Source organism: Eurypyga helias, unplaced genomic scaffold (assembly GCF_000690775.1).
Source record: "Eurypyga helias isolate BGI_N326 unplaced genomic scaffold, ASM69077v1 scaffold598, whole genome shotgun sequence".
Lineage (NCBI taxonomy): Eukaryota > Metazoa > Chordata > Aves > Eurypygiformes > Eurypygidae > Eurypyga > Eurypyga helias.
Genome location: NW_010267303.1, coordinates 52,236 through 66,128, shown reverse-complemented (window position 1 = coordinate 66,128; position 13,893 = coordinate 52,236). Strand labels below are relative to the sequence as shown.

The window sequence follows — 13,893 nt, the reverse complement described above, 5'->3', positions numbered from 1 at the left end:
GGGGGGTCCGGCGCGGTAGCCGTCGCCCCGAAGCGCGGCGTGTCCAGCTGGCACGGCTTTGCTCGGGAAACGGCGTTAGGTTCTTGCCCGGCAGCCCACAGCACCCGGCGTGTGCCGAAAGGCGGTGGGTGTGCCCGAGTCTCCTTTAGCGTCTGTTTCTTATTTCTCGTTTAGGATCCGTGGTTGCCTATTTTACGTCTGCAAAGTTTCTGCTTTATCTTGGACATGCGCTGTCCACCTGGGTAAGTAAAACACGGGCCTGGTAGGCGTAGGATGTTAGTGAGCTTGCTGTTGCTTACCTGAATATTATCACTACTTTCCAGTCTCTCCGAAATTGCGCGCTGCCACAGAGACAGAGGTCTCCTTCCAACACCTTGCCGGTATCTTCATAGTCTTTGCACATTATATTGTAGCAGATTCAGTTTTTTTAGGGAAGGGCAGTACCCAGTTCTCTGAGATCCTGGTTCTGCACCTTTCTATACTGTTAAATAACTACAGCACCAGTGAGAGCCTTTCTAGAGTAAGTTCTGAGTAAAAGAAACCAGAGCATAGCCCGCAGGGGAATGGAAGTCCATTACAACATGTCTTTGAAGGACTTGTTTACTTACTAATGGGAAATATTCAGTGTTTACAATGAACCATTACTGCCCTGTAATGGTTAGCAAACCTGTTGTGAGTGTTAGAGGTCTCTTTTTCTGTGAAAATGTGTGCCTCCTGTACTCAAGTAACATATTACACTAGTTTTTAATCACTTGAAAGATAGTAAAAAATTCTTAAAATACAACCTAAAAATAGATAACATATTCCATACAATAAAATTAAGGCTATATGAATCTTTCAATACAATGTTAAGTCTCCATTCAGTGGCCTAATTCAAAAAGTGAAAAGTTTCTTCCCTAATATTCTCTGTGTTGTCCTTAATCCTGGATTTGGACTGGCTTTATGTGTGCTTTGTATAGCATGGAACACATGGCTGATATACAATTACAACACTGCATGCCCAGCTCCAGTAGCACCTCACTTTCACTAGCCAGAAAGGTCATACTGATGTTTCTGTTAGTGGAAGAAGGCTTGGAGTGCTATCAAATGCTTCTTTAAACAAGAATTTAGCAATACAATACAAAAACCAACAATATTTTAGCAATTATTAGTGCTGTTGAAAGCGGGTGATGGTGTTTCTGTTTGGTGCTCTGCTCTTCAGAGGTCAGCTTCCTGCGGCAGTCTTTGCTGGGAATGCCCACAAACTGGCAATTGGGCCAGCCCTGCGTCCTCCTCCCTGACAGGTGTTTCAGAGCTCGGCAGTTGGACTGATGTCAGAGTACATGAGTAAAGGTGACACAGCAGAGTTTGAAATGGCACACCATAACACACTTGAGGCTGCAAGATGTCTATTCAGTCTTTGCAGCTGTTCAGGAATATTAGTAGTATACTCCTTGTTCCAGTGTGTTTTCTTTTGTGCCGAAGATCTTGGCTCAGAAACACCCCAGCCAAACCTGCTGAAGCGACAGAAACATAGCTTACTTTGACAGAACTGCCTGCAGGACTGCACCTCTTGTATCTCGTGAGCTTTAGAGTTCCTGTAGTCTGAATGTTTTTGCTAACAGGAACAATAAACCAGCACCTTAATCTTCAGAACTCCAAAGTAATAGATTATCTTTGTTCTAAAATGGTTATGTCCACAATACAGAACCTGATTGAAATGTGGGTTTGGTGTAATTGAGAGCGCTAATTTGTTTTCTGTGTTACTAAGCCATTCCCAAATACAGCAAGATGCTGTAAATTATTAAATGTGTCACGTTGTGGCAGATATGTAGGTTGGAATGGAGTCTAGACTATGTCTTCAGCTTTTGCTCAGTAAAGCATTTGAATGTGTGCTTGGCCTCAGTGGTCATAATGGGCTAGACAGTAGTGCTGAACTGGAGCCTCAGACCTTGTATGACTGCTTCTGTGTTTGTTCCATTGCTTTCTCCCACTTGTCAGTAAAAAGAGCAGAAGGAAACTGAGCTCGCCTTGTTGGTGCCAGACCTAATACTTGCCAGGAGGTCAGCTGCAACTTGCCAGCCTTATCTGTGCCACTCAGGCCTCAGGAGGCCAGTCAGTAGGTAGCAGCCTGGCTACTGCTTAACTTTCTGGCTTCAGTTCTGAGATGGGATTGTATGCGTTAAGTTCGAGATGATTATAAGGATAATTATAATGACAGCAGAGCAGGGACCGCATTTAAAAGGATGGTGAGGCTAAACAGTGCTAGTTATTTATTTGAAAGAGGCAATTTATCTACATCTTGATACACTTTAAAGTGGGATTAAGTATATATAATCAAGGCTTTGCCCATTTCTGAAGACAAAATTTACTGTTCAAATTTCAGTGGATCTTAGCTTGAAGTTATGTGCCTGCTTCAAACCTCTGTAATTCACTAATATTGTTCTTCTGTGGCACTAATTTCTTTGCTTTTGTTTTTTAATTATTGAAAGAAAATCATGCTTACAGGTTGGAGTAGCTTTAGTTACCTCAAAAAATTAACTGTGTGAATTGGCCTGATCAAAATACTCTGGATAAATGCATCGAATAAGGTTGAACAGAGCTCGTGGGCTCCTTAAACTAATGGTATAGCAAAATCATGCTTTCACTGAAGTCAAAGGAAACTTCCTGTGAGTTCAAGTGAGATCAGGTGTTTTATTCTGACAGCAGAGGCTGCCACTAACTTTAACATATTTTTTTTTTAATAATATGCCTTTTCATCTTGTCAGAATTCAGCAACTGAATCATCTCTACATAAAGAAAGCAAACAAAGTTCTGTTACAAAGTTTTAATGTGGAAGCACTCTTTTGGCTCAGTTTTCCACCTTAATAAATATTTACCCAGACTAATCAAAACTTAGTTAATCCACCTGCTTGTGTTCAAGTGAAATTCAATAGAGAGGTATGTCAGGTCACACTAAGTTTAAGTGAATACTAGGCTTGGGAAATCATATCTGTGTTTTCTTTGCTGAAACACTTCATATATACCATGGAATAAAAGTGGAACATATATAACAGAAGACTTCAGGTCTCTCTGGAGGAGGAAAATTGGTTTATTACATACGATGAGGCACATGTAAACTGATCACACTTATATTTGTGCTTTTTATTGCTTTTAGTTAGAAACATATTGAATACCTGGTGTTTTTTTTTCTTGAACAGTTGAAATTTTATTCCCACATGATTGGGATGTGATTATTTTTCTGTATCTGAAACAAATATGAATGTTTACACATTAGTGTTTGAAGAAACCTCCTTCAGAGAACTTCAGTAACATTAAAAGGCAAATTCTTTTTATGTGTCTGTACTATGTTGAAGGTGTTAATCCAACTTCACAATTATTTTGACCTCCAAATAGCATTTGTTTGTATGCATCTCTTGATTGCTGAATTAAATGACATGCTAGATTGGGTAGACTTTGCTTTTTGAAAGTGCTTTTACACACACATCCCCCAGTCCTTTAGAATATTTGAGGTCCTTAAAAATTTGTACTATTTGCTGTATCGCATAGCAATTGCTTATTTAAGATAAGGCAGCAGAATAAAACAGCAGTTTCATGTTTGGTTTGTAAAAGACTAACATTAGGGACCTTTGCTAAACAAACTGTGTGCCCTGGAATAGTATGAATGTTTTCTATTAATTTGTGTTGCTGATTACATAAAGCACTTTCTGTAGTACCTTTCATGCAATATGTTTAAAAACAAAGTGAGCTATGACTCCTGTCATGTGACAACATCAAAACTTAGATGTATTCATTAGCAAGCCATGTGTCCTTTTGGTAGCAAACAAGGTTTTGAATAGTATAAAAATGACATGCCTTGAACATGTTTAGCATCTTGAGCTTTTATTAACCTCTAAGTAGTATCAAAACATGAAAAGTTTGTTTTCTGAGCAAGAGGCTGAGTACATTGGGCTAGCAATTAGTTGGCAATAGGTTAAACTAGCAGTGGTGTTATCCCTCTTAGTAATACGCCAATGCTTAGTGCAGTTAAAAAGTGCTGAAGTCCAGTGACTTGAGAAACTTCAGTTACCATTTAGGACAAGACCTTCTCTGATTTACCCATGTCTGTACTGAATTGTATTTTGACTTGCTTTGGCTTGACAAGCTCTTGTGTTTTAAAGCAGCATTTAAGCTTTGATCATTTAAGAGCAAACTGCTGTTAGTTATTTAAATAGTAATGGTAATCATTAAATATGTTGCTAATACTTGATCTATGCTAGAGGACCTGTATAAGCTTTGAGAAGCTTGTTGGATTTGGCTGGCAACATACTTTGTCCTGTGACATTACTATAGTAAATATCTGAGATTTTTCATGTGGTATTACAAGCTACAATGGGCTGGACTAGGACAGGTGAACCTTTATTTTAATAGAGACTTTTGTCAAGGAATGAGTAAAGTAGTCAATTTGTGTACTTGTAAAGTGTAAATAGTAATGCTGTGTTATGTACTCTGTTATTCTTAAAGGGAGATCGTATGTGGCATTTTGCTGTGTCTGTATTCCTGGTTGAACTTTACGGAAACAGCTTACTGCTGACTGCAGTCTATGGACTGGTTGTGGCGGGATCAGTTCTGCTGCTGGGAGCCATTATTGGAGACTGGGTGGACAAGAACTCCAGGCTCAAAGGTTAGATGCCTGGAGCAGGCTATTTACTTAAGTATGGATCAAATTTATGTAAAAAGATAAAGTTGGTGGAGTTAGATATGAGATTGGGGCTTGCTCAGTTTAAGAAGGATAATGTTTCAGACTGGTAATTGTTAGACAAAGACAGTGTCAAAGACTTGAGGAAAACAGTTTGATGTCAGGGTATGCCCACTACTCAGGCTAAACACTATGACAGAGATGTGCAGAAATGTGAAAGGTAAAAAGCACAACTCTAAGGACTACAGACATTTACAATCTAGTACTAATGTACACTCACATTATTTGTTGTCTTCTGCCTGAATACAGACATCTTCCACTTAAGTGTAAACACGCACTGCATTTGCATTACACACATTTTAAAATACGTGTGCTCTAGTCTGTTTTAAAAACAGCATGGCAGCAAGTTGTTCACATTTTCTTTCCAAGAGTTTACAAAATAGCATCAGTGCATGGTACACTGAAGATGAATTTCAGGAATTTGAGCTAAGTGTTGGTTTTACCCCTTTAAAAATAGTGTCAGCATTTAAATAGGTACAGTTTGCTTTTTGATTGAGCCTACTGGGCTGTAAATTGTTAAGAGCTATTAATTAAGAGCTACAAAGTTACATCAGGCATTAATTTGTTTCTCTGAGATCATGATTTAGAATCTAATATGAAATATAGTTCTACCACTTATATTTTGGAGGGAGAATTTGAAGAATCTGTGCATATTCCTTAATGATAACCTCCTTAATTTTACCGTTAGATTATTCTTACATTCGTAACCTCTGCTCTCTGTTCTGATTTAAAACAGTGGCCCAGACATCCTTGATTGTACAGAATGCATCTGTCATCCTGTGTGGTATTATCCTGATGATTATCTTCTTGTTTAAGACACAGCTATTGACCTTATACCATGGATGGCTTCTTGTGAGTGTCTGAACTTGTTAACAAGAAATTAATTTACACAGGAACTTGGGGGAGTGGGGGATATGGATGAATTTTATTTTTCTCTGTAGTCTGTGTAGATGTTCCTCTGAGCTAAAACTGCCAGATGAAACTTTTGAGCTAGTTGGGTAAACAGAGGTGATTACAATTCCTGACAGAAAACAAAGTAGACTTGCTGTTTTGTCTGAACAATAACACTAAAATGTATGGATTCGTATGTAAAAGTGTCTTTTCTGGTTGTACAAGGTAGGAGTGGAGATATCCGTCGTTTTTCTCACCTTGTAACTTTCCCCCCCATTTTTCTAGACGATGTGCTATATCCTGGTTATCACAATAGCAAATATTGCCAATTTGGCCAGCACTGCCACAGCGATCACAATTCAGAGGGACTGGATTGTTGTGGTTGCAGGGGAAGACAGAAGCAAGCTGGCAGGTGAAATATGTTGCCTTTTAAATACTTGAACTGTCTTACTTTCAAAGCTTGATTATTACAGTTTTATGGAGGTAGCACATCTTTCAGTTTCAGATGTTAGAAGAAAACAGCATGTAAAAAGGGCAGCTTTTTTTTTTCTTTCTTTCTTTCCCTGCTCTGGACTGCACTTACTGAGATTAGGAATTACTGTTGTGATTACAATTCAGTTAGGCATCCCTAAACTTGTTTTGTCTTACTCCTACTGCAGCTTTGTCAGAAAAACTTTACTCTTGTTGAACAAATAAACATACACCACATTCTTAAATAACCAGTGTTTAATAGAAAAGCTGTTTTAATTCCAGGCACTTAAAGCCAAGTGTTGCAATACTTTATTTTTAGGTCCCTGGAATGAAACAGAAAACTGTTGCATAACTGGGCTCCTCACATAGGGATCAAATAAAGAGGTACATGAGAATGTAGTCCAGAAACAGTAAAGTAGGTGGATCAGGAAATTGCCAGTAGGAAGTGTTCTGCATGCAGGTATTTGACATCTTACACTTCTTTAGCTTTTCATGTCTAACTCGGAGCTGTGAATACTTCAGTTGGAACTGAAAGCTCTGTATTCCTCTGACATCTGATACCTTATCTTTTTTGCCTAGTAAATATTTTTCCTTTTTTTTTTCCCCTTTCTTGCACAGTGACATGGCATTATTAGGAGAGAATGAGTTCTCATTCAAATTCTACTGCAACCTGATGGTCATGACACTACTTGGATGTGAGAGGTTGTTTGGGATCCTCCCCAAGGACACACTGAACCTGACTTTCCTTTGCTAAGGGTTACTCCTAGCCACAAGGCCATTCACACCAAAGCATGTATAACTGATCTTTGGGTACGCTGCTGCTCTGACTGTAAAAGGCAGTGTGGGAAGCAGCATTTTTTTGCAGTCAACTTGGGCAGGCTTTGTGGGCTCTGAATCAACCCTATGGGGCACTTAAGCTTTCCCAGATAGAGGAACTGAAACTGAAGTGCAAGCACTGCACAGAGCAGCTTAATGTTACCAAGACATATGTAGCTCACTAAGGTAACTGTGGAACTAAAGTTTTAAGTCTGACACTCGTGGATTTCGAGTACTTCCAGGCTTGACAGCATTTCAGCTTCTGGACTCTGATTTTGTATGAAGCTGCCTGAGTTGCCCATGAAATTCAGTTTATGTGCCAGAGCCCTTTTAGGGATTTGAATCCTATGTTGCAAATTTATTTCTTGATGTTCTATCTGCAGTGAAGGAATCTTACCTCCCCATCTCATCCAGCATCGGCTAGTTATTAAGTAGATGCATTAAAAGTCTTTCTTTAATTTCCAATATACAAATTTCCCCCCCTAGTCTTTCCTTTTGACCTTGCAGTGCCTTTCTAGATCTACCTGTACTGTAGAGCAGCAGTACAGGGTAACTTCCTTGATGTGTGCAAATCACGAGTAGAAAAATATCGTCTGTCTGTTAAAAAAAAAAAACACCTTAAAGCTCTAATCGTTCTCAATAACCTCTCTTCTTGTGTAAGATCTTATTCAGCAAATTGTCTCCCCAGTCCCTGTACTACTTACTACACATGAGATAAGGTACAGACCACGCCTGCAGAGAACTGCTGCATGGGAGGCAGTCCTGCCTATGTACTGCTTCATGAGGTCGAGCAGAATTACATGACAGCTTATATTCTGTACTGAAAATCAGGCAAGAGGTAACTAAATTCCAATGCAACAAAATTAAAAAGTTAATTCCCTCCCCACTGAACTAATCATCTTCAACAGATCTATCTAAAAGATCCTTTCCAAGGTATTCAGCCTTGGTTATGTGTTTAACTGAAATTTGGAGATTGATATTGCTTAATGTAAAAATTTAAATGCCAACATTGACTTCACCACATATACTGTCGCTCTGCTGTTACCTTTCGTCAAGGAGGAGCCTTAGTTAAGTGTTGATGTTGTAGGTAAAAGAGGAGCCTTTGTTAACGAAGTTGGTTGCATAGGCAAATAGAAAAATTGACTTGACTTCCCCTTCACTGTCCTTGGTTGTTTTTTTTTTCATTCACTCTTGCTTTGTACCTTTCCTGAGTGGGAAATATTAGCCCTACCCAAATAACTCAAAGCTTAGCTTTTGGAATTCTAAAGCCAGATATTATGCAAGTATCTAACTTGCTTATCTTAGTTAACCATCACTCAGATAGTTATCACTGAATTGACTTTGACTTCTGATAGAACAACCTAAACACTTCTTTGAATGGCAAGGAGCAGTTCTCTGCAGATGTAAACAGCAGCTGCATACTGTCATACAGTTTCACTTGTGCTTCAAAAGCTAATTTCATAACAGGACTCTAAAACAGGCTTGATGTGTACTTCTAAGCAGCCTCAAGACCTCATGTGCGAAACCACTGAGTGTCTAGCTGCTTTTAAGGGTGGAACAGTGGCCCCATTAATTGGGAACCTACAGGAGCCCAGAGGGTGTAATGACACTAAAGGAGATAAGACTGGGGAGAGTGAGCCATCCCCTACCAGCAAGTGGAAGATGCATTCATGCGAAGAATGAGCTGCTTGTTTTGATCATAAACATCAAAAGTATGGAACAGAAAGGAGTGAGGACTTTGCTCAGTAAGTTCAGGGAATGCCTCCAACTGCCATCAACCAATGTGACTCAATAAGGAAATTTAAAGCCAATTTCAAAGGTCTGCTGCTATCATGGTGGGTACTGTGGTCACCAGTTATTAGAGGTAAATGGAGGAGATTAAGAAATAAATTGTCCAGTATTGGGAGATAGTAATTGCTAAAATTATCTTTACAGGAAAGAATTTCATCATGAGATTCCTATTAATGTCTGGCGTTGTGCATGCTGAGTTTCAATGTTTGAGATAGGCTTAGGAGTCCATAATGTCACCAGGATGCAAGGCTAATCTGATCTCATGACTAATAGTTTTACCTGCAGGAGTATGCTTCCACTGTAAATCCAGAGTGTTAAGCCTGGAAGACTTCATGCAGGCAAAGCTGGCAGGAGTAGGAATTTGGCTTACCATGGTTGGTCCCAATAAGCATGGAAATGCTCTGAAGATGCCCTTGGAAGGCAGGCTAACTCTTGTCCCTACTGGAATCACTTACAGTTGGGCCAGGACTTCTTAGCTTGGTGTGTGTGCATGTGCAATCCTCAGCTGTATTTGTGAATGTTTCACTGTAAATGTCAGCAATTATATCATCAAATCATTTCTGACAGATATGAATGCCACAATAAGAAGAATTGATCAGTTGACCAACATCTTGGCCCCAATGGCAGTTGGTCAGATAATGACATTTGGCTCCCCGATGATTGGCTGTGGATTCATTTCTGGCTGGAACCTGATGTCGATGTGTGTGGAATACCTGCTGCTCTGGAAGGTTTATCAGAAGACCCCTACTCTGGCGCTCAAATCAGCAAAAGTTGAAGAATCAGAACTGAAACAGCTGAATGTAAAGAAAGGTATTGAAAACACAGAAGTAACTGTTCAAATCCACAGGCTCTCTAGCTTTCTACTCAGAGCTTGAAGGTTTCAGGTTTTGGATATAGATACCAGAGACTGAGTAACAATACTTTGTGCAGCTCTATGAGGAATCCCATAAAATGCAGCCAAAGAATGAATTCTTTCCTCTTAACTAATCCTTCAGAGCAAGTCTGCCCTGTTATGTAGTGCTAACTGTGAGGAATGCTCCTATCCATCTATACCATAGCTAATAGGCTGACAAAGCCTTTCACTCTCTAGTGTCTTCAAGCAAAACAGCCTGTGTAAGACTCTTTATTGCTAACTCATCTTTACTTAATCATAGTACAAACAGCCTTTCAGGAGGTAGTAGAATAGGTGCTAGTATTGCTAGTCTGGCATGCCTCAGTGCGTTTCACATGCTGCAGGAAATGGAGAAGAAAAATCTACTGTGACCACCTACTCTGCTTCCTTGGCCAGACCAAGTAACTGGGGTTTGCAGTGTGGATGGCTATAAGCAACCTTAAAATTGATCCTAACATTACTTTAGATAGTCTTAATTCCAGAACTAAAATTGCTTCAGAAGCAGACTTTGTTAGGAGGTACTTGAAACATCAGATACTAGGGTGTTAAACTTGAGGATGCTCCCATTTTTAAGACAGGAGTATGTGCATACTGCTGCAGGCTCAAGCTATGGGCTCCCAGCTGCAACATGTTGTGGGTGGTTTTTTTTTTTTTACAGAAAGGTTATAAGGAATTTTTTCTTTAAAACCTAGCTAGCAATCTGTTTGTTACTCAATATATGTAGTGAAACAGGGGGCTGCTCTTAGAAGTGCTGAAGAGGCATATCTTCTTCCCAGCCCTGGATCCACTGTGGATGGATCCGGAGCTGGTTGGGTAAGCTATTGGACGAGGCTGATGGCAGGCTAGCATAGGGGAGCAGGATAAAGAGTGTAGAAAGCTCTCTAGCTTTGGAACTGACTCTTGAATGCTCCTGAAGAATGAAGCATTTAGCAAAACATCAGTATGTAGGAAGTGACTCCTAATCTTTGCTACTGCAGTATTCTCATTTCAGTAGAAGACTTCAAAGACTTACTTTTAAGTTGCAGAAATACTGAGTCTCACTTGCTTTATGTGCAGTTTGTTTCAAACTTGACAATGTAAAAATGCTGGTCAGGCATCCAAACACTTGTGTAGCTTCTACCCACATTATTAGCCTAAATACTGCCCTGGGTGTTCTGGATTTTTGTTTGTGGCCAGAGGAGATACGTTTCTGCTATAATAGACTGAAAATAGAATCACATAAGAGCATGGTCTGAGATGTTTAAGTCAAGTTTTGTAAGCTTTTGGCTTTAGTAGACTTCACTAATCATTTCTGCCTTGGTGGTTCTGCCATGGCATGTGATACTGAGATGTGCATGTATTCCCTGTTTTCTGTGCTCAGTGCTTTTAAACACGCAGGTCTGTGTTAAAATGCCAACTAAGGTAGGCATTCATTAGGAAATAACTTCTTTATGGAAATTGAGCATTCAGTCACAAGTATTTGAAAAAGACAGGCTTTGCTTTCTTCCTCCCACAGTTTAATTAAATAAGCAGGTGTTTAATTTGATAAATTTCACTTGATCCTACTCCTACCAGTGGGATTTAAGGACACTGGGAAACATTCAAGTTATCATAGGAAGGTTGATTGCAGAATGTAACTGGTTCACTGCTGCAGCAGTGCACTTAGTAACTCCCAACAACTGTCTTGTGGTTGAAATGCTGCTCTTCTCAGGCAGGAGCGTACTTAACAGTTAAATTTCTTTTTACAGACAGTGACGTGAAACCTGCTGAAGGAGTGCAGTTAATTGTTGAGAAAGATGTAACTGGCTTTGAGCCCCAACAGGAGAAGGAAGTCAGCTGTGCTGCCCGGATTGCTGAGCCTTTCATCACGTTTCGTGATGGATGGGTTTCATACTACAACCAGCCAGTGTTTCTTGCAGGCATGGGTCTTGCATTTCTGTATATGACTGTTCTGGGCTTTGATTGTATTACTACAGGCTATGCATACACTCAGGGATTGAGTGGCTCTGTGCTAAGCCTCCTGATGGGTGCCTCGGCAGTCACTGGAATCATGGGAACAGTAGCTTTCACTTGGCTTCGTCGCAAATGTGGCCTGATTCGCACGGGCCTTATTTCTGGAGTTGCTCAATTTGCTTGTCTGGTCTTATGTGTCATCTCTGTATTCATGCCTGGAAGTCCTCTGGATTTGACTGTTTCCCCATTTGCTGACATCAGTGCCAGGCTGTTTGAAAGTGAACCATTACCTACTATAGCATCTCCAGAAGATAAGCCTGAAATGGTTTTTGCAACTGCAATGCCCAACTGGTTAAACGGGTCTACTACTCCTGCTATCAGTGACCCAGAGATGAGTCCTGAGCCTGTGCCTTTAATCTCCGTTAGTCTCCTGTTTGCAGGAGTCATTGCTGCTAGAGTTGGTAAGTATTATGTCACTGTTAAAATATGACCTGTTGACTGCTTTTTAATTTGAAAACTTGCAGTGCCTCCCCACTTAAATACAAATTTGAGTTTAGAACTGCAGACTACAGTTGAAGTGTTGTATCACATTTCTAAGGCTGATACCTTACACCTCACCAATGAAATGACCTAGTAGTAGTGTTGCTAGTGTAGGGACTGCACCACTAACTTCTTGCTTATAGGAGAAAAGTTACTGCTTTTGGAAATCAATTTAACTTGCCTTTGGAATGCTCATCTCTAAATGATCTTCCTTCACAACCAGATAAATGATTTGTTAATAGGAACCAGAAGTAAACACATCTGCTATGAAAATCTTCAAACTTAGCAGTTTACTGAATTAAGCCATTCATTAAGTAATCTAACCTTCAACTTCGGAGCAACAAATTAGTTTAGAACAGAAACTATTATTTGGATAACAGCTTAATTTTTTGGAGAGTTGCTGGTTAGTGTAGTATTAGTATCTGTGAACAGCAGAGGCAGTCAAATATATAAATGTAATGAACATTAATTCTTATTTGTATAATTTTTGTACTCAATTTCTGCAGCTTTTGTTTAATTTTGGAGTAAAAAATAATTTATTCACATCTATTAAGTTTGTTTGAAAGAAACTTTTAAAACTGATTCAATAATGGGCTAAAATAGCATAGAAGCCAGTGTCATCAGACAGTTGTAAATTACTGTGTTTTGCTTAGTTTAAAATGTTTGGTATTTTTTGCAAACATCTTATGCACAACTAAACAATTATGCCTAGCATGAATACTTTGTTAATAGCTGTGAAACAGCTATTTAGAGAAGCAACAGATGAGCAGAACATTGTTAACTTGACAGATGTGTTAAAGCAAGATGTGACAGGCAAGTTAATGTGTCAAGCTGTGTGTGTTACTTCAGGAGATGGTGGTGAGGTAATTTGCTCTTGCCTGTCAGTGTGAAATCCCTTTTAGTCTGATGAGAGACTAGCTTGTCCTGCACATTTTGGCAGAAGTGAGTGTTTGGAAGTATAAACTGAATTGTGCCAGTAATGAACAATTGCCGTGAAAAGCCCAGTTACATAGATAACTGTTTTTTCTCTCCATAGGCCTTTGGTCCTTTGATTTGACTGTCACACAGTTGCTCCAAGAAAACGTGGTAGAATCTGAAAGAGGCATCATAAATGGTGTCCAAAACTCCATGAATTATCTTCTTGATTTGCTGCACTTCATCATGGTCATCTTGGCCCCAAACCCTGAAGCTTTTGGTTTATTGGTGCTAATTTCTGTGTCTTTTGTTGCAATGGGCCACATAATGTACTTTAGATTTGCCCAAAAAAGCTTGGGAAAACAACTTTTTGTTTGTTGCACTCCTGATCGCAAAGCAGTCTCTGACCGTTCACCACCTGGTAATACGTCTACTGTTTGAAAGGATCGGCTTCTCTTACTAGCTTGCTACACAGATACCATGGTCAAACACGTGCTGCCTTCTGTGACCCTAAGGTGTTTCTGTAGAGTTTAGTGCTTAACTTAGCTGTTTGAGTAAGCTATCCTGAGAGAGCTAAAATTCATCTTAGGGTGACCCTGTGAAAATATTTCCTGCTTGGCAGGGGACAACCTAGTTAGATCTTGACAGCTGGTGTTTAAAAGGATCCCCACAAATTGTACATCTAGTATTCGAACACATGTAATGTCACCCCCACAGTGTTAGTAGTTATGCATGCTCAGTTTGCTTAGGAAGTCTGAATAATTCTTGTGCTCATTGAGAAAAATGAGGTATTTTTTTAGTTGGTTCAGAATAACTTGCTGTACAGTATTTGGGGTTTTTTGGGGGGAGCAAGGGTGTAATGTGTTTTCCTTTACCACAAACAGTTTGCTCCTCTGTCTCCTCAAATTGGTGTAGACATCCTTCTTGG

The 13,893-nt window shown here is 39.7% G+C and overlaps 1 protein-coding gene across 1 annotated transcript; it reads left to right on the top strand.

Moving 5' to 3' along the window:
• Positions 1–174: 174 nt before the first annotated feature.
• On the top strand, positions 175–13,525 carry SLC40A1 (solute carrier family 40 (iron-regulated transporter), member 1; the record flags this gene model as incomplete). Its single annotated transcript, XM_010157351.1, has 7 exons — positions 175–242; positions 4,483–4,642; positions 5,454–5,569; positions 5,894–6,020; positions 9,254–9,496; positions 11,306–11,971; positions 13,087–13,525. Coding segments are annotated over 7 exons (1,700 nt in total), but the record flags the coding sequence as incomplete, so codon positions are not given.
• Positions 13,526–13,893: the final 368 nt, after the last annotated feature.